The sequence below is a fragment of the Podarcis filfolensis genome (genome assembly GCF_964270895.1).
Source record: "Podarcis filfolensis genome assembly, chromosome: 2".
Taxonomy (NCBI): domain Eukaryota; kingdom Metazoa; phylum Chordata; class Lepidosauria; order Squamata; family Lacertidae; genus Podarcis; species Podarcis filfolensis.
This window is the reverse complement of record NC_139605.1, coordinates 69,100,643-69,124,195: the sequence shown is the minus strand read 5'-3', so window position 1 is coordinate 69,124,195 and position 23,553 is coordinate 69,100,643. Positions and strand designations below refer to the sequence as shown.

The window sequence follows — 23,553 nt, the reverse complement described above, 5'->3', positions numbered from 1 at the left end:
AGTTTTATGATTGTACTGGAAAGGTATTGGTTTTATTTTAAATTTTTCCATTGCGTTGTACACCACTTTATTATTTTTTAAAGTGTGGACTGACATAAAAACAACATTTAAATGTTTATATTTGAGGCACCCCAAGCAGCTGCAAAGAAGATGCTGATCACAATATCCATTGCTTGATTAAATGTTTTTGCTTCCCCCCAAGTTACCACTTGGGCTGGCTCTGGAAAGAAAGCCGTTTGAGACCCAGATGGAAACAGGCCTCCCATGCAGTCCTCATGAAGTGCTTCCCCACCCCAACACCCGTGAGACTTATAACAGGTATATTGTTCAGCACAAACATATTGTGATCAGAATACAGTGGTACCTCGGGTTACAGACGCTTCAGGTTACAGACTCTACTAACCCAGAAATTGTACCTTGGGTTAAGAACTTTGCTTCAGGATGAGAACAGAAATCACGTGGCGGCGGCGGCGGCAGCGGGAGACCCCATTAGCTAAAGTGGTGCTTCAGGTTAAGAACAGTTTCAGGTTAAGAACGGACCTCCAGAACGAATTAAGTTCTTAACCCGAGGTACAACTGTAGTAGGGTGGGCATTCCTATGAGCCTACAGAACTTTTGAATACTTGGTGCAACATAGTGGCTAACAATAAGTGGAGTTGTGTGACTGTTGCAAATAAGTCAACAAATGGTAACGCCCTCGATTGAAAACTTCCAGTCGCTCTCAAAGGCTGCCCTCTTATTCCAAATAAGCCCCCTTTAATTCACTGGGGCTTCCTTCAGGGGCGGACTTTGGTAATCTTTGATAATATGGTGCCCTGAGAGAGCCCAAAATCTGGCACCCCCCAAATGGATCTTCTCCATTTTGCACCCCCTCAGCTCAGCACCTGGTGCAGGGGAGTGATAAATCCAGTGTTGCTTTCTTCCTAGGAAACATCATATGTTTTGCGCTCCAAGTGACCCTCCAAGATGATTTGGTCCTCCACTTTCCACCAGTCTCAGCCAACATGGCCAATGCTGAGTGATGCTGGGAGCCGTGATCTAACAAGATCTAAAGGACATCTGGTTGGAGTGGATGGTGTTGGGGTTATAGACAAGCCACTCTTCGCCTCCCAGCAAGATAGAGAAAGGAGCATAATATTTTATGCGTCTCTTTCTTTATTGCCTCTGTAGCCCACCTTTTCTTCCAAGGAGCTCAAGGCGGCGTACATTATTATTATTATTGTTTATTGAATATATATACCTATACCGGGGGGGGGGTCTCATGCTTCCCGCTCTCCCCGTGCTACCCCAACAACAATCCTGTGAGGTAGGTTAGGCGGCAGCGATCTCTGCGCTGATACCTGGGAAGCGCTTGGAAGCAAAGCTCTCCCTCGACGCTGCGCAGCTTCTCTCCAGCCTCGCCGAATTCCACCCGAAATACGCAGCGACCCAATCAAGCCCCGGACTACAACTCCCGGCATCCTTCTCCGGACCGCGCACGCCGGGCAGCTGCGATTCGGCACCGCCGCCGCCGCCTTCCCCCTTGCCACTCGCGGGGCGTTCTCCTGCCGGACGGGCTGGGCGTCGAGGCTCCGTGGGACAAGCGGGCTCCCCGGTTCCGCCAGCTCCTCGCCGCCCCGCGGCGCCCCGGGCGAGGGCGGCGCCCCGCGTCCTTCCCAGCCGGAGAAGGGGGAGTTTCCAGGAAGTGGCCATATTGGATTCATTCAGTTGCCTCAGCCCAGGGAGGAGGAGCAGGAGGAGAGGAGCAGGTTCCCGGCAAGACGGCTTCCTAGAGCCCCAGGAGCAGGAACCCCTTCGCCCTTCGGCCCCCGGATCTCCCTGCCATGGCTGCGACGGAGCTGGAGCGCTTCTCTGTGAGTAGCAGCCGCAGCAGCCTCGTCTCTAGCCAGGAGAGCAGGGGCGCCGTGCGCACGCCGCTCCCTCCAAGAGCTTAGAGACCCCGGCTGGCGGGGGCTGCGCGGTGGGAAAGGGTTCGCCGTGGGGGAGTTTAGGGACGGGGCTCCGGGCCGCGCGGGGGCTGCCTGTCTGAATTGGGCTGAGCTTGGGGCATCAGGGATCTCCCGGGGAAGGGAGTCGCCTTCTTCTGCAGAAGAGGCTGCGCGTCTCGGCGCACTCTCCAGCAGGCAGGCGTGTTGTCACTTACTCACCAGATTGCCAGCCCCGCCACGAAACACGCGTTTGGCAGGGTGGAGGGGGGGCAGGGGGGGCTTGTGCCTTTCTGCCAGGATAGATGGCGATGGAGGGACTGGAGTGGGGGCGACCTGTAGTCCTCAGTGAGCGCGACTCTGTGGGAGCGTGGGGGCTAAGGCTGCGTTTCCCACCCCTCTTACCTGGGGGTAAGCCCCGCCGAATTCAGTGGGGCTTATTTCTGGGTAGGGTTGCAGCCTCCGGGGGTGGGGGGACTCCTCCATGGGTTTTGTACAGCTGCACCAGGCGCCAAGGCTGCCGCCGCTGCCGCGTTTTAATACATGTGGCCCGCACCCAAGGAGTGGACTGTCGTAGGTAGTCGGATAAGACCCACCAGCCGACTTTCTCTTTCCAAATTTTCGGGGATCTTCCCATTCCGATGGACTTTTTGCCCTGCCCTGCAGTATTTGTTTAGGCTCTGCGGCAGGAGATGGGCAGCTGGCCTTCAGGAATGGAAACAGCAGCTGCAATTCAGAAAAGCGTCCTAGCAGCTCGATCCTGTGCGTGTCTGCATGGACTCGACTCCCACTGCTCACCTCTGAGCAAGTCGCACTGAAAACAAGGACTGTTTCTTGTGGATGTTGTGTGCAGGATCTCAAAGAGATGAGCCTCTTTCATTCTGAACCAGCTGTCGCCCAAAGGGGATTCTTCTCGGTGCATTTAATCTTAATCGAGTGGGAAACCTTTGGCCCTCCAGATATGCTTTTTTAAAAACAAAAAACCCTGCTATCCTGGCTCATGATCAGGGCTCATGGGAGTTGGAGTCAGGAGGACCACAGATTCCCTGTCCTTGATTTAATAATTCCTGGGCGGGGAAGTCAGATGCTCAGCAGAAGTATTACCCACATAGTTGGCTGCCAATATATTGCTGCGATTACTTACGCAACTCGAAACTTGCAGTGCATAACAGACAGAAGCAAAAGTGAGCTTTTTCTGTTTGCTAGTGGCTTTTACTCTGTGTTAGAAACTGGGAGAGAAAAGCTAGGAGCCAAATGGCTCCTGGGTTGTGGACGCCAAAACAGAGTGTCTAGTTGGCATTGGGGGGGGGGGGGTTCAGCAACACTTTTTATTTATTATTGTATAAGCATGAACTAATACGCAATTCACATAAGTGACATATTGTTAATATCACATTTCTAACATAAATTGTTAATACATGTTTAATTTGGTGCTTACAATAAAAATACTGGTACATATTTCAGTTTTCAAAACACTCTACTGTACTCTTAACATATTGTCTGTCCTTAACATATACTTTGAGGCTTCAGAACACATACATTTCAGTAATCCTTGAGTGTCAGCCAGGTGCAAAAAAATGGCACCCAGACTTTTTGAGCTGCTCGCAAATGGAGAATCTTTATGCGTGAAATGCACCTGGCTCCCTGCTAATTTCGAACGCTGCTTTTACTCCAGTCATGATGAGCAGCTGTAATTATGAACCTGAACCTACCATTTCTACTGAGGCTAAATAGTATCTTCCAATTGACATAAGTTGATTATAGAAATGTGAACTGTCTGTTGGATCTGGCAACTTCTGTTTCAGTGTATCTGAAGAAGTGTGCATGCACACGAAAGCTCATACCAAGAACTAACTTAGTTGGTCTTTAAGGTGCTACTGGAAGAAAATTTTTTTTTTTGTTTTGTTTTGTCTGTTGGAAGTCCCATATGTGATGTTGACACTGCACATATATATATATCACATTATCTTGGACGTGAGAGTATGCAAACACAGTTCAGCTAATAGTCCAACCCTCTATCAGCCTTGAATTCCTCAAGTCTGTGATATGCATTCGTGCAACATGCATGAATGAAATTTCATGTCCATTATGCATTTAACCATTCTGTGCTGTCTCTTTCAGACACTTTTTATCTAGCTCTGTGAAAGAATGAAAGATCTCCTTCCCCACAAAACCCTGGGACATACTACTGTAGTTTTATGTATGCCTTAGTATGCTCACTAAAACAAACAACAATTTTTTTCTTTCAGAATAATTTCTTTTTTGAAGGCTGATTGTCAAACCTCTGTGTGTGCCATTATCCTGTCTAGAACACAGCCAATGTTTTGTTTGAGTTGCCAGATGTCTCTGGCCATTGCAAATCCTTAATTGTGTAAATGTTGGCATCTAAACAAGACAGAAGCCAAGGAATGGCTTTCTAAGCCAACACTGTGGGTGTCTCTGAATGGCAACATCATTTAAATGCACATTTATGAGGCACAAACTAAGACTGTGCCTTGTAGTGTGTTTGAAATGTCAGATGGAAAGTTTGGGAAGTGTTTTGTATATTTATGTTGGGTCTGCAGGAACCTCCTGTTAAGAAGAAATGGAACAATTACAAAATGTACAGCTGCTCTTATATATACATTGTGTACATATAACTGTATACATTGTATAATCTCATTGCACTCTATGAAAGGCACAGGTTAGTTAAAACGATCTGATATTGCCTTGCATCTATGGGTTTCCAACTGCTCATTTGAACAATTATATTGTTTCCTTCCTGGCTTTTAGCTTGTGCTAATTCACACAAGCATTTTCTCTGGCCATCTGGAGTTTTATTTATTGTGTTGCAGCCTATGGCATAAGTCAAGTGGAACTCTGTGTTATGAAAGGAACCAACTCAGGGTTGGCTAACTCCTGCACTGGGATTTTCTGAAGATGCAAATTCTTTAAATGAATGTAGGGTAATATTCAGAGGTGTCTTTCTGCTGGCATAGCAGCCACCCCACTAGCCGGAACCCTTGTTAATAGGGTAGTCAGTGGAACATTCAAAACCGATTGGTGGTGAGCAGCAACATTTGCATGTGCAAAATATATAGTGCAACTGCGGCTGTTATATATGACAGTTGAGCTTGTGCGCTGCTGCTGGCACTGTTAAGGGTTAAGTTTGTTAGGAGTTGCTGGGAATTGTAACTCTGTGAAGGGCAAACTCCTGTGCCCAGAAATATTTGAGGGCAAGAATGTGCTTCAAATGTGCTTTAAAGGTACGGTGTGTACACAGCCTGGTAGTTGATGCCTCATAGGGGGAAATGAAAAAGGGAGGGAGAGGCATTGTAATGGGTGCTAGAACAAAAAATTATTTATTTATTACACATCTATACTGCCCTTCATCGGAGGATCACAGGGTGGGGTATACAATGTAAAAACACAAAAATACATAACATAGTAACAAACAGAAACAATAAAAACCACGCATGCACACACAGTTTAAAAGGCCATAGATTGTTTAATTAGCCAAAGGCCTGAGAGAAGAGGAATGTTTTTGCCTGGTGCCTAAAGATATGTCACAAAAGCGCCCGGCGAGCCTCCCTGGGGGAGAGCATTCCGCAAGCGGAATGATGGAAATTGCGTTCATACCCAAGATATGCCCAAGAGACAAACACTCCAGTCCAGTAAGCTGAGCTAAACGGTGGTGCCTATATATGCCGGAGGACAAGAGGTATATCGGGACCCTCCGTGGAGTTTTAGTGTGCGGGCAAATCAAAGTGGGAGAGTTGAGATTAAAGCAAGAGCACAGTTAATCTGATGGGTAAAGCAGCCTGAAACAACAGGGCTTGCAGCATTTCCTCCTGAATGGAAAGCTCTTCCATGGGGGGGGGGGGGAGGAGTGGAAAAAAGTATCATGTGATGATCACATGTCCGCTTCACTGATGGCATGCACACATGTACGGAAGCTGCACTTGCCCATGTGTGTGCAATGAAATGCACGTGTACATGTCGCACTGTTGGTTGCAGTCTGCATGCAGTTTGCAGAAGAGACCATTTGAAACAGTCCACAGAGGAGGACAATCCAAAGTGAGAATGAAAGCATGCAGTTATGCGCAGGAGCATAAACTGCCGTTCTTGGGTACATCATGGCAGGAGGGCAAAACTTGATACTGGAACAGGCACCGTGGGATTAATGGGATTTCCTCTGTCTATGCACACAGCCAAACTGCGCATCTTGAAGTGCCTGCAATGTGGACCCCCCTCCCCCTCCCCAGTCCATCATAACGATGGAATTTCACTAGTTATAGCATAAATGCCAAATAATTGTGGTAATGCCAATTTTTTTGAGGGGAGGAATAACTTAAAAGTTCTGCTGTTTGTTGTTGGTGTTGAAGGCACATCCATGTAGGCATTGATACAATGGGAATAAAAATAAACCGAGTTGAGGGTTTTGCTAAAACAGCAAGCTCAAGTCATTTGTATTCCCTTCCAGCGCCAGTGCCTTGAAACCTTGCCAGAAACTTGCTCTCAGTGGTTACTTGTGTTTCTATTGAGAGTAATTAGCTCAGAGGAAAATTGTTCCCGTGATAATGTTTGAACCACTCAGAATGCAAAACAAAGCACAAAAGTAAGCACTGCTCAGGTTTTTGCTTTTGTGTGGCATCAAGAAATCTAAAACATCGTTTCTATTAGGTGAATGGTGCAGGCAGTATATGCTGTATAATTGCTACCAGAAGCCAAGCTGGATGGGATTTGTGTAGGTTTAAAGCTGCCATTGGCAGTGTTCAAAAGCTTATATGTTACTGTAGTGTTATTCAGGAGGAATTACAGTGATGACCAACACCTTTTATTTTCATGTATCGTGAATAGCTTAACTTCCCAAGCTCAAGTTGTCATAGTTTGAGCTAACATAATATACAGAAATTCCTTTCTCTCCATGGTTTGAGTGCATCCCTCCCGTAACATCTCCTTCCCTTCTCAGATCTCTGAACAAAAATGTTGAGCATTCTGCATTAGTTTCAAGCCCTTATGCAGCTCTGGCTATGGGGAGAAACTAACGCATGAAATGAACTGGGCTGTGACCCATTTATCTGAGTGCTGCACAGTCTATCCTTGGAAAACATTTTTCGATTCAAAACTGGGTGTCTGGTGATACTGGATTCAGCAACCTGGCTTTTGCTCCCGCCCCCCTCCATTCCTTTTTCCAAGGACCAATGCTAGTTTGAACATTAAGCGCCATTCCCCTGAATTGTAATACGTTAGGAAGGCCCTTTGTTAAGCAAGAGGAGCTCGGTGTTTAGTTATTATGAAATATATTGTGGGAATTGTTCTGCATTTTGAAAATTAAATTTAAAATATTGTTCAGAACAGTTTGTTTTTCACTATCATAAATTTCGGGTATGTTTGTGTAAGACAATGGAATGTAAATACCCCACCCCCAGCCCCTGCCAGCCCCAGTTGTTATGTAAGATTTTGCTGGAGCATCAGTGTGTTCTGTCTGCCTGTGACCTTAATGATGGCCTCTGGAAGGGCAGATCAATCCTAATTTAATTAGAGATGTAGCCAAACTGAACATCCATCCCTGCACGACCATGAAGCTTGCTAGGTGGCCCTGAGCAAGTCACGATCTCTCAACTTAATCCATCCTACAGAGAGGATAAAATATAAATCTCTGCCCAATAGTGGCACAGACGTGGATTCTTTAGTTTTGTTACATTCTCAGGGCTGATAACCGATATCTGTTGGGTAACTTGGTGCCCCTGAAGATATACAGTATACACTAAATGAAATCCAAGGCTGCATTCCTGTGCACACTTCGAAGCAAGGTCTAAGGACCTCCATGGAAATCACTAGAAAGTTAGCATCCATACATACAGTTTGGCTGCCCATTACGTTGGCCGACTTTGATTTAGGTGCTGAATCACTTTCCTATCCTGTGATGCCAAAAGGGAGGGCAAAGAGTTGATTTGGTGCTCATAAAACATGGTTGAATAGCTACTTCACAACTGCGCACCTGCTCTGACCCTACGGGAATTACAGTGCAAGCCTACATTTCTATACAGAAGTAAGCCCCACTGAATTCATCGGGACTTGCTCCAAGTTAAGTGTGTGTAGGACTGCAGACTTAGGATTTCACATTTTGAATGTTTTAATCTTCATTGCAGTAGCTGGTTTAAAACTCTGGCTAGTTCTGAAACCAGGTAACCATAGTTTCCCCGTTTCGATGGAATGAGAAGGTATGGTTAGTTGAAAACTTACCAGCTTACTGCAGTGTATGCCAAGAGAGCCAGTGTGGTGGTGTGGTTAAGAGCAGTGGACTTGTAATCTGGTGAACCGGGTTCAATTCCCTGCTCCTCCACATGCAGCTGCTGGGTGACCTTGGGCTGGTCACACTTCTCTGAAGTCTCTCAGCCCCACTCACCTCACAGAGTGTTTGTTGTGGGGGAGGAAGGGAAAGGAGATTGTTAGCCGCTTTGAAACTCCTTAGGGTAGTGATAAAGCGGGATATAAAATCCAAACTCTCTCAAACTCAAGGAGTGAAAAGGTGGCAAAATGAAAGAGAGCATGAGCAAAGGGCTTGTGCATATATTGGCTTGTTTAAGCTGAGAAATGATTGTCAGAACCAGGCCATTATGTTACTTCTATGGGGGAGTTCTGAGCTTCCTTTTTAAATACCAGTAGTGATCATTGAATCCAAAGCTGTGGTTGGAATAGCATTTGATTCTCAATAATTCCAGCACTCCCACAGAAACCCTTCATGACCTAAAAGCCAATGTCATATGGAATCCTGATGAGTAAGGACTCCATCTCACACAAACACCCAGTAGTTAAGGTCTCATTATTAAGCCATTATTCATGGTTGCAGAACTGGAAGTGTGGAATGCATCTATTAAACATAATTGTAATTTAAGTGTGATATGAAGAGTGTATCTCTGCTGCTTCTCTGCAAGTCATCTTGGTCCCTTTCTCCTTAAAGCTTGATGGGAGCAACTTGGAGCATAATTTTTTTTTCTTGAGCCAGCAGCTTGTGTTTAAGCTCTGCCCTGCAGGGCTATAGTTGGGCTTTGGGATATTTAGCGACCCTTCTGAGCACGTGTGAAGTGCCTTCTTGGTGCTTCTTTCATAATTCACATTGGGGATTTTGTTCTGGGTTTGTGTGTTCTGGGTTGTTCACTTTGAGATGGCTATATTGTGTGCCTGATGCCCTTAATACACACAACAGATGTTCGTTGGATTGGACACCCTTATGAAGCATGTCACTCTTCCTTGTCAACTGTTGACGTTTCTAAACCTCCGTCCCACATTAGATTGTATGGGTTTGGGGTTTGTTTTTCATTTTTCTTTGGGAAGCTGCCTTCACTTCCCACACTGTGTTTAAAACAAGCCAGCCCCTCTCCTCTCTCTACCCCCCTCACCCCCACGTTGCTAAATGCAAAGTGCGATGGAAGGAACTATTATAAGAAGCTGACAACTGATGTGGCACAATCTGGGGAGCTGGGCTTGTTCTGCTGGGCTCCCCCTCCCCCCCCCCCCCGTGCTAATGGTTTTATGCTTCACCCTCAGCTGCTGAGGTTTGGTGTAAAGCTCTTGAGATGATAGGGTGTTCTTGGCAAATAAAGGAGTAAGAAAAACATTTCAGAAATGTTACCAATAGCTAAGGCAACAGTGTGAGAAGAGGTCATGTGTCTCTCTCTCATTTCATAACAGACCACAACTGTGAAATGTTCTGAGGAGGACTGCTGTGGGAAAGTTGATGGCTGTGATTTCCCTTTTGAATTGCCTTGGAGCCGGCTTGGGATGCTTCCTACCTCACAAAAGGATATAGGGCAAATAATTCCTTTGCGGGAAAGGGAGTTGAGCCAGAGCTGTGTTCTTAGATTTCCCACCACCACCACCACCGTGGAATTGGGATGACATGAGCCTCCCTAGATATTCTCTAGGAAAGGTGCCATATGTCATGTCCCCAAAGTGCCTGTTCTCCAATCACCATCCAACTAATTTAATTTGTTGGGCCAACAGCTTCTCTGAATGGATCTGCATGCATAGCCTTAGCCAGATTAAAATCCATAGTTGCTGGGACCCTGTACTTCTCCTACAAAGGGTACAGGTCTTGTCTTGTCTTGTCTCTGATGCCTCTTAGTGCTTGGGCACCTCCTACCAAGGGCAGCATGAGGGCAGGGATGGGGTTGTGTTGGCAGGGACAGGTGGGAATTCTAGATCAAGGCATCTGGGCATCACTAGGATGGTGAAGGCTGTTCTACCCTCTTCTTGAGCAGGGAGATGGAGCACAGACATGGATCATCCCTACTGTTGCACAGCACTTTCCAGGTTGTCATAATAATAATAATAATTTATTATTTGTACCCTGCCCATCTGGCTGGGTTTCCCCAGCCACTCTGGGCGGCTTCAAACAAAGATTAAAAATACATTAAAATGTCACACATTAAAAGCTTCCCTAAACAGGGCTGCCTTCAGATGTCTTCTAAAAGTCTGGTAGTTGTTTTTCTCTTTGACATCTGGTGGGAGGGCGTTCCACAGGGCGGGTGCCACTACTGAGAAGGCCCTCTGCCTGGTTCCCTGTAGCTTGGCTTCTCGCAGTGAGGGAACCGCCAGAAGGCCCTTGGCTCTGGACCTCAGTGTCGGGGCAGAATGATGGGGATGGAGATGCTCCTTTAGGTATACCGGGCCGAGGCTGTTTAGGGCTTTAAAGGTCAGCACCAGCACTTCGAATTGTGCTCGGAAACGTACTGGGAGCCAATGTAGGTCTTTCAGGACCAATGTTATATGGTCTTGGCAGCCGCTCCCAGTCCTAGAACCTTAGAACTGCAGTGTGACTGATGCAATGCAACTTGCAAGCCCTTTCAACTGTTCCTTTCCTATCTCTATAAACGTAGGGTGAGGAGAAGAGAGATGAGACTGGCACACGTCATGTTTACCACTGCATGAGTGAATTTATGGATTCATGGCCCCTTTTCCCCGCTGCTTGGCCCTCCGGATTTAAGGCACACATCACCTACATCTGAATGACTATGTTTTATTTAATTTATTAATTTAATATATTTATATCCCAGGTGTGTTAACTCCAAAGATTTTTCAGAACTGCTTATGAAACAGACATTGAGATTAAAAGGGAAAACGCCAGGATATCAGCAACACGGGTAGTTATTAAATCCACATTAGCCATGTTCAGGGCGGCTTACTCCTAAGGAACTTGGTATACGATTGAAGCCTTAGCCTACATAATTGATACAGGGTACATACAGAACCTTTGTCTTAGGCTGCAACAGGAGATATTTATTTATATTCTAGTGCGGACTTGTCTAAACCTGTGCCTGGGAGAGAACTTGAGTGAACAGGAGATGAAGGGCAGGACCACTCTACCCCAGTTGCACCAGTGATAAGTGGATAGTATTTTAGTCTTGGAACCGAATCCTCACTTGAACACAGGGCTTACCTTGGGCTGCTGCTTTTCTCTGACCTGCCCTGCAGTTCTGCATGGATAAACCCTCTCTACCCCACTAACCTTGAATGTCTTGGAAGGGTGTGCCTTGGGGGAAAATGTCTAAATTTCCAAGGATTTGTCTTAAGAGTTTTGAATGAACAACGGCTTACGGATTTGAAGTATTTAGATTTCAAAGGTGCATCATTGTGTTATTCTGTTGCCAAGAGCTTTGAGACTGGTGGTGAAGGGTGCTTTTAGCTCCTCTGAAAGTTCGACTGAGCAGGGGCTTGCTAACAGAACTGACTGTGGCCTTTCGTTTTCCAAACCAGACGCTGTTTATCTTTTCCAGCATGTACTCATTTGGGGAATGGAATTCTTGTTCTGCTGAAATCATGAACTTTCTCATCCTTAAGGTCATTCTGGAGGAAATGTCTTTCATTTTTTTGTTTCATGGTTTCCCTCTGTTTTTCGCTGACTTCTCCAAGGTCCAACTTACGTTTGCAGGAGTGTGTTCTGTGCAGCAGTGATAAGAGGCCAAATTAATTTGGTATAACTGTGTCTGGCCTGTGCCACTTGAGGCTGCAGATGGGAGGGCCCCCAGATTTCACCGCTCCTCCAAATAAAAATAAAAACAAATCCCTGAACATGACAGGGGGAATAGTGCTGGTATAGTCTTCTTCCTTGTACGGTATTTTTCTAAGAACCGTAAATAAATAAGTAAATAAATAAAGAGCCTGCCTGCTGAAGTGGCCCAGGTCCAAGACAGGTTTACCACTTTAGTGAGAACTAGGCCAGAGCAAACCCTAATTTTGTTCCCTTGTGCTCTCACAACATTAGGCTGCCTTGTATAAATACAGCAACAGATCAGAAAAACCTGATTAAGTGCAACATTCTTTCGCTTTGTGTAGGGTGGGAGAGCATCATTCCTGAAGCCTTACCCATCTATACAAATACTTGGATGGCTATTCTTGCAGTGTGCACACATTGACAGGGGTTAGAGTTTTGACCTGATCTGTTTATCTTTGGCTTATTTGTCTGGTCTAGAGAAGGGAAGATGTACCATAACTCTGATCTATAGATGCCTGTCAGGTTTTACCATGAATTCTTTTAGAAAACGTTGGAGAGGATTCTGGCAGGGGGGGCAGTGTAGAGATATTTGACTGCTGTAAAAATGTGATTCAGGCAAGAGAACTTCTAGGGATATTAATTAGCACCTCTTGCAATTTGTGCCAAGAGGAACAAAGGCCAGGGTTAAGAGAGACCTGCATAAATGTCAATATATACACACAGGGAGTTACATGTTTCCCCTGCTCCCATTTAATTCCTCTGTACTGTGTTGCTGTTCTCCTCTGGAGGGGTTTCCCTGGCACCTTCTTGAGGATCCCATGGGGCTGTAGTGAGAAGGGGGCACAAAAAAAGTCTACATGGACAAAATGCCATGCATAGCCTTTTGGATCCCATTTAAACTCTCCTCCCCAAATTTGGAGGAACTTGGAGTCTATCCTTTGTTTAGGTAAGGAAAATATTATAATGCAAAATTCCAAAGGGTTTTTTAAATACTTAAGGCATAATGTAATCCAAGCATGGCCAGTTAGAAATATGAGTTTGTATTTTGGTGTTGTATTGATGTGTACAATACTGTCCTCTTCTTTTATAGTCAAATACAGGTTTGTTTGTTTTTTACTTTGCATTCATGCCTGCTATTGAAATTAAAAGCTCACCAAATGTCCTGTTTGTCAGTGTGGGAAAAAGAGAGCAGCTCTCTGCTGTCAGGAATGGGATGGGCAACTGGGAGAGCATGTGTTTCTGGACTGAGCAGCTATTTCTTACACAACGTAAGTTTTTAATACCTTGATCATCCTTCAGCTATGCTTAGCAATGAAGAAGTCGGAGATTGAGCAATCCAGCACATACCTAAGCAAAGATAAGTGACATATTGTTTGCTTTTTAAGGTGAGTCCAGAAACAGCATTTAGATAAAGAGGCTCAAATGTAAGATCAGCTTGCTTGGTAAGGGCCCCAGCCCATTGAATAGCCTTCCATAAATATGCTGGGGCTGTTGAGGAAAAGGCATTTTTGCCTTCCAGAGAACCCCATTTTGTCAGCATCAGAGAAGTGCTTCTAAAAGGTCTGAGTGGCATTGCTAATAAAGGTCATGCTTTGCTGAGCAGAAGCAAAGATTTTCCTCTGAATGTTTGCTGTTCTTATGGGTACAGCAGAATATGAAGATGGGGTTGTTGTTTTTGATCCCTTAAAGGAAAATGAAACAGCAAAGTAATGGGTTGGAACTTGTGAGCTTGGTGGACCAACAAAGAGGTTGATTATCTTCACATTCCTAGTGAACTTTTTGCAACATTCAGTGTGCATTTAAAACACATGACTTCCCCCAAGGAATTGTGGGAATGGGAGTTTTTTTTCCTCACAGAGACACAGTTACCAGCATCCTTAACAAGCTACATCCCAGGATTCTTTGGTGAAAACCATGTGCTTTAAATGTGCCTTGAGTGTGCTTAAAAAGTGTGGTGTGGATCTGCCCTCAGATGCCTGTAGTTAAAGGTACAAGAAGAGTATGAAATTTCTGTTGATACATTGACTGGAGAAGGGTGGTGGGAGAATCAGAGGAGTCAATAAACATCCCTCTCTGAAGTGGTTTACCTAGAGGCAGACTTTGGTCTTTCACTTTTCAGCGGCACATCGTGAGAGACCAAAAGTGGTCTCCCCCGGCCTCACTCCTTCCTTTCTGCTCATTTCACTACATCATGGTCATGGCACCCTGCAGTGCCCCCTAGCCTCAGTACCCAGTGCGGCGGAACCAGTCACGCTGCCCAAAATCCACCTCTGGTTTACCCATTTTGAAAGTTGTACAGTTTGTTACAGAAGCTTGAGACAAAGCTTGAAAGGTTTGGTTGCTTCAACAGAAGCAGCATTGCAACGAAGTTGTTCGGAAGATTCTCCCTCCTTCATTCCTGATCTGCATTCTGGGATTGTACTGCAGCTTGCAAATGAAGGAGCTGAAGAGAATGTTACCCTTCCTGTGTCCCCCCCCCCCCGCCCCCATCTGCTCAAGTTGGCTACGAGTGTTGCTTAGCACAGATGCAGTCTGGGTTTTGGATGCTTGAAAGCGTTTGTTCCTGAATGGTGAATGAACTGATTCTTAAACAGCTTCATCATCATCATCAAATGGCTGATACCTACTTAGTTTCTGACAACAAGAGTTCTGCTGCATGGAACTTTGGATTTCACTGAACAAGCCGCTGTAATAACTTTAGAGGGCCATTGAACGGTCTACCAATATAAAGGTCACATTTGGCAATTCATGTGGGCCAGAGGACTACAGCTAATTAGCATACATAGCTGCATGTAATTAATACAAACCATTGCCTCTAGGCCACCCGAATTCCTCAGTAGCTGCATGCAACAGTCCTTCTTATGAGATATGTTTCTGCTCTGCTTATCCACACCCTGCCTTGTGAAACAGTTCTCAAACTATTCTTCCTCCCCCCCCCCCCCTCTCTCTGTGTGTCTGTTTCTGTCTCTCAACTCCTGGCTTGGATTATGATGTGACTGCTTAACCAGTGACAATATCTTTTGCCCAATTACTGTACAAAATACCCAATTTATCCTAATCCTGTCCTCTTTTTTCATCAGGGTCTGAATTATCCCACTGAGCCACAGGAAGGGATAGTTTGCTAAGCTGTTAAAATCTTTCATTGAGGAAGCAAAGAAGTCCTATTTAAATCAATGCCATTCCTTTGGAACAGAATCAGAGTGTTTGAGGCATGTGCCACAGAAGGAAATGCGGAATGACTGAAGTAGTTTCTCTCCTGCTTTGCAGATGTTGTGGGACTGGAGGAGATCCTTAATTTCCCACTGAGCATATAGTTTTTCCAGTGCCTTAGTCCAATGTCTGGAAGTGGTGCTCAAACTCTTTGCTCATGGGCGCAGTCTTTGCAGCCTTTTTTCATATTGAAAGGCAGAAACTGGCTTCCCCTTGTGTCCTTAGCTGGTATGACAGAAGGCTTTCCCCTTTGTAGGTGCTCAGGCTACTATGCATGAGGTTTGTTATGAAAAATATTTATAATGAAAACCTTATGGTATATTAAGGTAGGGGTTGGCACACAACAGATTGGGATCTACTGGTGTATTTCCAGGGGGTTGCATTAGATCAGCAAGGGTTTTTCCTGACTCCCAGCTGTTCAAACATTAGCAACAACTAAATAACTCCCCTCCATCTAAATTAGGCTGTTGAAAGTAGAAAAATAACCAGGAATAGATATTTGTGTGAAAGGACTGTGCCCTCAGTTCAGTTCAGTTCTTATGTTGAAAAACAAATTTCCTAGGCTTGGAATGCCGAGTCAGAGGCACCCTGTTTTTTAAAAATTTTAACCATGTGGCTTTTGCTGGTAGTTCTAATAGAAAACAAAGTTGATTTGACAAACCATGAAGGCTTCCTCCCCCTGCATAAAGGCATTCTTGACACCTCTATAAAAGCTTGACAACAGTAAATGCACTTGCTTCACAATCAGTTCTGAACATCATATATTTATTGATGCTGGCAAGTTTCTTAAAATAAAAAAATTGTGTGTGTTGCACATGCTCACCCCAATGTAGCCTAGCAAGTCCATGATTCTTGAGCAGGCCCAAGGCAACCCACCCTTCCTCCATGAGTTCCCTCACCTCATGGACTGGGGGGGGGGGGCAGTGGAAGCAGCCTTTCTGCAGCTGTAGCAAGTCTTTCAGTTCAAGAACTATATCATATCATGTTTTTGAGGCTGTATTCTGATGGGTCCTTGATTGCACTCTGCTGAAAGTACAGCCGTACCTTGGATCCCAAAGGCCTTGCGAGGCGGACATTTTGGCTCCCGCACGCCGCAAACCTAGAAGTGAGTGTTCCGGTTTGCGAACATTCTTTGGAACCCGAATGTCCGAAGCGGCTTCCACAGCTTCCTATTGGCTGCAGGAGCTTGCTGCAGCCAATCAGAAGCCGCACCTTGGTTTCCGAACATTTTGGAAGTCAGACGGACTTCCGGAACGGATTCGATTTGACTTCCGAGGTACCACTGTATGTTTCATTTTTTTTTATTTATTAAATTTATAAACCACCCTTCACCCAAAGGTCACAGAGCAGTTTACAACATAAAAATGCAAATAGAAAACACAAAATACATAATATAATAGCAAAAAACCCAAATAGCCTAATAGCTCCCCCTCCCACAAACATATTTTAAAGACCATAGATTGTTTAACCAGCCAAAGGCTTGCTTGAAGAGGAACATTTTCCCCTGGTACCATGGACGGGAGATGCCTCCCCCTTCAAAACTGTGGATATGAGAAGGTGGCTATAGAGCATGCAAGTTCAGCTGTAATAGAAAACATGTCACAATGCTCTAGACCTCGGGACTGCAGCCTGCCCTGACAATTCATGCCAAGAGTTTAGTGGTCTGAATATTCTGACCTGCAGCTGTGCTCTAATTGGGCACCCTGAGTGACATTAACTGAGTCACAGATTTCCCTACCGGTAAAGTAATCAATGGATCCTATAGAGTGCCCTATATCTCAGAAATAGCTACAGTAGGCCAACAAGCCTAGCTGTTCTTTATAAAAATGAATGAACGTCCCGCTGTGTGGAATGTTCCATCTTCGCAAGTGTATCAGCTTGCCAGCAGCACAATGTCTCCCCCTCTCCTGCACGCTGCTCTGGGGTTCTCCTGACCCCCAAGGATGGCCCAATACATCTGGGCACCAGAGACGAACCAGAAAATGGTGCCTCCTGCCAGAGAAGAAGAAGGAGTGAAGATTTCCATCAGGAACAAGGGGGAGAGTGAAGACCAACATTGGGAACAAATGAAGGAATCAAATCAACCTTATCTGGTGGTTGAAGTGGGAATCAAAATCTCTCATGGTGCTGGGGGGAAAGGGCCCTCTCTGAATCACACTGGGCAGGTGGAGACCCCAGAGGGCAGCCCCTGCCATTTCCTGCCCAGGCATGGGAAGAGACCAGCAGTGCCTCCTGTCACGATAGATGTGGCATTGGATGTGCTGCTGAGGAGGTGGCAGATCTGACCTCCAAGGAGCACATTGCACCTGGCAATGCATTCCTTGAAGGCTGGATCTTCTGCCCCAATGGATCCTGCTGCCTGAGGCAGTTGCCTCACTTTGCCTCATGGGTGTGCTGGCCCTGTCTGATGCACACCCCTGGCTCCTTTTAACTAGTGTGAACACCTGGCCAGGAGTTTGGAAGACCCAAGACACCCTCTGAGGCAGAAATAGGCAGTTGATAGAAATGGCAAGCAGGATTCCCCAAATTTTCCTGCCAGGAAGAACCTTTCCTGTGGATTCTGGAGATGATGTGGCTCACTCAAGGGAAATGGAGGCATGAGGAACCAGTCTTTTTCTTCACATTGACAGCATGGGCATGTGGCAGTTTCCTGTGTGTTAGGCATAAAGCTTTGCCTAGAGAGCTTGCTTACTTGCTCTGGCACACATTTTTAGAATTAAAGGCCCTACATGGGGTCAAATGAGAGGACACTTCAATGTCAGCTGTTGTTATTGTTGTTTAGTCGTTTAGTCGTGTCCGACACTTCGTGACCCCATGGACCAGAGCACGCCAGGCACTCCTGTCTTCCACTGCCTCCAGCAGTTTGGTCAAACTCATATTTGTAGCTTTGAGAACACTGTCCAACCATCTCGTCCTCTGTCGCCCCCTTCTCCTTGTGCCCTCCATCTTTCCCAACATCAGGTTCTTTTACAGGGAGTCTTCTCTTCTCATGAGGTGGCCAAAGTATTGGAGTTTCAGCTTCAGGATCTGTCCTTCTAGTAGGAGACTAGATTTTTATTGGGCAGTGAGTAAAAGGCTGGAGAATCAAGGGCTTAATAACTAAAGGCTCTTTAGAGCACAATCAACAAACTAATTAGGTGGGTCTGGTCTTGCTGAGGCAGCACATCTAAAGTAGCTTATAAACAAAAGGCCAGTCAGCTGATTATAGTCTTAGTAAAGATGCAAACACATTTCTCCCTTTTGTTTGGTTTAGTTCCTTTGTGCAGTGTGTCAAAGACTATCATTTTCAGTTCCAAGCCCTCCTTGATTAGTTCATGTGCTGCAGTATTTCAGATATGTTGTCTTCTTGTTGTTTTCCTGCCCAAGGTGTGTAAGGTTTGTCTATCTTACTTATTTGTTGCATTTGTATCCTGCCTTTCCACCAAATGGTCTCAAGGCTGCTAACAGCAGTGGCAAATGTTGCAAGTATTGTGTTTCTTGGTATCCACCATAGGAGTCAACTCCTAGGGTCTGATGTCCCTTCGCCCTGCCTCCCATTGAAATATTTGAAGGGGCCGACACACACACACCCCAGAGTTGATGGGCTCTGGCATTCAAATGGTGTTCGTGTGCTGGGTCTTGTGATTGATTATAGTGACAGACTGTTCCTGACTCATCCTAAGAGATGTCCATGCAAGAACTGGAGTGGGGTTTCTATCACCAGATGTGACTGGCTCTCCCACGTGCAGGAGTTGATCCACCTGAATAAGCCTGTGGATTGCTGGACCAAGGCCATTGATTGAGCTTTTATTGACAACTGATTCTTCTGTTCTTTCTACTTCAGTCACAAGAATTGTTTGTTTGGAATCGGATGGAAAACTACAACAGTAAGGCCACCGTTGACTTTCTCGGTGGTTTTACAGTATTAATTTTTGAGAAATGGGCTGAGTAATGCAGTCTCCTTTTTGGCTGCTACTCAGAAGCAACTGTGAACATATTAGAAGAGGAGGGGAAGCATAAAATAACTCCCAAAGCACATATTATCTTTTCATCTTCCCGTTTTTGGATTGTCTTGGTTTTGCGATTTGGCTTGTCTGAGACAGAGCTTTCTTATAAACTCATAATACTGATTCTGGCTGTTGCCTAGGAACATGTCTCTGGTCTTTCGGGGCATTCATATTCTAATCATAGCTCTCTGGCAAAACCTTGTTTACTTCCTTTCCAGGCAGTGTCAATGACACAGCCTTCAAAGGTTTTGGTTTTATGTTTATAACTTGTCTTTCATTTATGCTTTAGAGAGGGTGGGTGTGAGGAACATATCAGCCCTAGGCAATTTTCATTAAGAATACAGGCTGCCAGCTGAAGTGATTGGATAGTCCGTAATTCACATTTTGTGTTTCGATAGTAAAAACAGGCTTGTAATAAGTCACTCACCTGGCTTCCTCTGGTGAGAAGAAACAGACTTCAGATGACCGTGAAGAGAAGCTTCTGTAAAATGGAAAAGATCTAGTTCTTTTCTCCCCGCCTCCAGCACAAATGAATTAAAGGCCAAACTAGGTTCCTAGGAAGCTGTCTTGTACCCAGTCGGACCACTAGCCTATCCAGCTCAGTACTGTATGCACTGAATGGGTTTCAGACAGGGAACCTTTCCCTGGAGAGGCCAGGGATTGAACCTGGGACCTTTTGCATGCGAAGCTGATGCTCTACCACTGAGCCACATGGCACAAGCATGTAATAATGCATTTTTAAAAAGTTATTTGAATATTTATTTAGCATTTTGTGCATCCCAACCTTCTTCCCTTTTGGAGCACTGGGTAGCTAATGACACACAGTAATAAAAGCAGCATAAAGCAGAACATAAATTAAAATGGCTAACTTACAAAAGGACAGTAGCAATACATATCTATAGAATACATCAGCTGCTGAAGAGGAGTGAAATTGTGACTGCAGCATATAGGAAGGAGGATTTAATCCTTTTCCTGTGTGTTGCAGTCCGGCTAAAAACCTCTGCCACCATCCTTCCATCCCTCAAGCTGAAATTGGCCTTGGAACAGAAACTTCCAATCGTGCCAGCAGTGAGTTTTGAGTGTGTGGCTTACATCAGGGCGGTTGTCGTTGGGGAATGGTTAGACACCCCTCGCTGTGCAATATTCTCTCCCTGCCTGATGTCATTTTCTTGCTCTCCCCTCTCCATCCCCTCCTTGAGATTTAAAGGTATCTTTTTTAAAATGATACTGTAGTCAGTGGTATCCAAACTTTTTTCAAAGAGGGCCAGATTTGCTGAAAGTTACTGACCTTTTTTAAAGGATTGAAGTTGTTGAGCTTTTTTTTAGGATTTTACCCCAGAAATAAACTGCCACAACTAACTGGATTAGGCCCCTGAAACAGACTTTAGACATGCCTGCCTTAGATGTTCACATTCATTTAATATTTGAGCCTACCATACGTATGTGGAGCAGGTTTTCAGGCTGCCCAGCTTTTCTGGGCTAGTAACCTTTGTGAACACACTTGTACTGTGCATCAGCCCCACTTGCCATGTATTTGCTGAACCCCTATATTATGTCCACATGGCCCAGAAGCTGTATGCTGGCTCCCTTGGCCAATAAAGCGAGATGAGCGCTGCAACCCCAGAGTCAGCCATGACTGGACCTAATGGTCAGGGGTCCCTTTACCTTTATCTATATTATGTCCACACAAAGAAATCCTATGTACAAGTGTGTGTGCACATGCCCATTGGCCCAGGATCCCTCTGCACATTGAAGAGCTCTGCTTAGGGAGAAGGGAGCTTAACTGCAACTTCCAGCTTGGGTGGCATGCTGAGTGATACCATAACGTGGCTTACTGTGTTACACAAACAGGGAGTCCTGAAGTGATTTACTGGAACAGCATCATACAAAATATACAGCTTTGAGTGATGGCTTCAATTTCTGCTGACAAACGCAGTAGGTGTAGATGAGTTTTTAAAATGTTGATGGTGATAGTGGAGTAAACTGTTGTGGTCAGCCGGGTAAGCATATGTGGCGCCGGGGTGCAAAGATCCACTCGGCGCCCCCCCCCAGTTGCCCAGTCCCAGGTGCGTAGGAGGGCGGAGCCGGCTGCCCACCTCAGCGTCTCACTGGCTTGGTTGCCCCCGAACTCACGGCACAGAGCCGCCTGCAGCAGAAGGGCCCGCTGCAGCGCTCCGACCGACGAGCGGGCTCTTCCCCGGACTCCTGGGCCCCGGACTCTAGGCCTGGTGCCCCTGAGAGCCCAGCGCCCGGGTGTCCTTCACTCCTAGCACCTATGGGAAAGACGGCCCTGTGGTCAGGATATTTCCCTATCCTGAAATCCTGTCTGGAGACTCTTTGTGCTGTTCTTCATTTGGTGGAGGAAAAGGGAGCGGGAGCACAAATGTCTATCAATATGTTCCGTAAAAAAAGATGAGATCATTTCAAAAAAAGAGCTTGAATAGCAGAGTTCTGTCACAGCCAAGAAAGCTGTTTTTGGTGTTTCTTCTCTTGCCTTTTAAAATAAAGGGAGTGTGTGCTTAGTCTTTTGAAAGAGGACATTAAAATGCTTGAGTTGGTCTTAAGTTGAACAACAAGTTAATCTTTTGTTTAGTAATCTTGGAGAGAAGTCTCAAGGCTTCAAGTCCTCCGCTGGAATAAATTTTAAAATTGGCAGCCAGTGAAGGTTTTCATAAACACTTAGCTTCTGTAGACTGTTCTGCCTGATGGAACATCAAGACAGGATTTATGCGGGTGGGAATGGAGAAACTCAATCCAGAAGCATCAGTGTTTGTACATTTCCTACTCTCAGTTAACCTCCATATAGTTTTGAGGGATTAGAAGCCTACCTCAGTTTTCACATAAGTAGACCCACAGGGTAGTCCTTCTGGGACAGTTCTCCAAATTGTTACCTGTGGAGCTACCAAACCACTGCGATCCTGATAACAAAATTATCATTAAATGAAGGGTGTTTGCAGAGAACACCCTTTTAAAATAATAGATGAGGGAAGTTCCTCTTTCGATTTCAGGTGGGAGTTGAAATTCAACAACATCTGGAAGGCCACCCCTGGTTTAATGTTACAGATAACTCCTGTGGACAAGCACTCAAACATGTACAGTCGGGGTCACCAACTGGGTGCCTGCAACCTTTCTGCTAAAGCGACAGTATATGGAGATTTGTTTTGGGGTGAGGAACCCATTTCATCCCATTTTTTATAGTGCAAAAAAAAAATCTGACTTTTGTGAAAGATCTGGAATGGATATACTCAATATTTTCAGTAGTGTGGCATGTGTACAAGCGCCACCTCACTTTTTGTGGAGTGGGGATGGTTTAGGTGACGGTCTGTTTCAAGGCCACTTCCCTTTGACCAGTGCGAGCTGCTAGTTTGCATGCTCAGAGGAGAGAGATGGCAGATAGCGACAACAGCACAGAGTCAAAGTACTGCCCAGAACAGCGATCCTTATCCTCAGACAAAATTTCCTCACAGTAGCCAAGTTCACTATAGCTCAGGCAGACATATAGGTCCTCTTCTAATCCTCTATTCTTCCTCCAGATCAGTACTCCAAAATACTAGGCATTAAATAAATAGCATCTGCCCTCATGTACATGCTTATAACTCCATTTACTGGCTGGAGGAGCGCAAGGCGGCATTAGGGGTGTGACCTACAGCCATGGAACTTTTCTCAACTTGGTCATAGCCTGCCTTTGGTGTAGAAAGGAAAACCTTGTCCTCTAATAATAGTGACATATAAAGGTGCAGACAGACAGTACCAAACCCACTCTTTAAACCGCCGGCTCAAACAGTAACTATCCCACTATAAATGGAAAGTGTGGAAAGACCCCCAAGATACCACCATAACAAGAAAACCTGGTGTGGTCGCAGATGGTGAGTTGAGTGATGTGCAGCCCCCACCACCTTCGCCCCCCCCTTCAGGAGTGCGGGTGAACAAAGCTGCTTATGGCAGATTCAAAGGAAACAGATCAAGGGCTCCCAAAGCTGCTCCCCTTGGCTAACACGATTCAGATGCAGGAGACTTTAGAAAATGAAAGGATTAAGAAGTAATAAATAAAACATGCGAATTTGCCTCTTCCCTCCCCCGCCACTCCTTTGCACAGTGAAAGCCACCGGATCCGATTGTGTGTTGGTTTTCCTTTTGAAATGGCTTCACAGTTGAAGCCTCCTGTCTCTTTAAGACGATTCCTTGTTAGATCAGGGAGAGTTTCTCTCTCTCCTCTCCCCCCCCTTCTTTTTCTGATGCTTGACTATAATTACCAGTATGTCTGGAATGTGGCATATAAAAACATAATAAACCTCTGTGTGGGCAGTGCTAGGATTGCTTCTGTGACTAGGGAGTCTGCTTGGCTTCAAGGGAAATGGTAGTGTGTTTATGGTTTTTATATTTTTCACCCCCGGTCTCCAGTTTCTGCTAACTTCCTTTCAGAAAACCCCTGCTAAATAATAGCATTCTCTTT

The 23,553-nt window shown here is 45.4% G+C and overlaps 1 protein-coding gene across 7 annotated transcripts in view; it reads left to right on the top strand.

The window, feature by feature from the left end:
• Nucleotides 1-1,463: 1,463 nt before the first annotated feature.
• SEPTIN8 (septin 8) overlaps nucleotides 1,464-23,553 on the top strand; it is a gene marked incomplete at its 3' end in the record, with an annotated part of 54,810 nt that continues 32,720 nt past the window's right edge. For 6 of the 7 annotated variants that reach the window (XR_014544816.1, XM_083600157.1, XM_083600160.1 and 3 more), the window contains exon 1: nucleotides 1,464-1,853. Coding sequence is in view for 6 of the 7 variants with exons in the window: in XM_083600157.1 (XP_083456283.1) it covers nucleotides 1,824-1,853 (30 nt within the window). Of the gene's footprint in view, nucleotides 1,854-23,410; nucleotides 23,458-23,553 lie in introns of those variants that run through there. The other variant, XM_083600162.1, reaches the window with a different exon arrangement.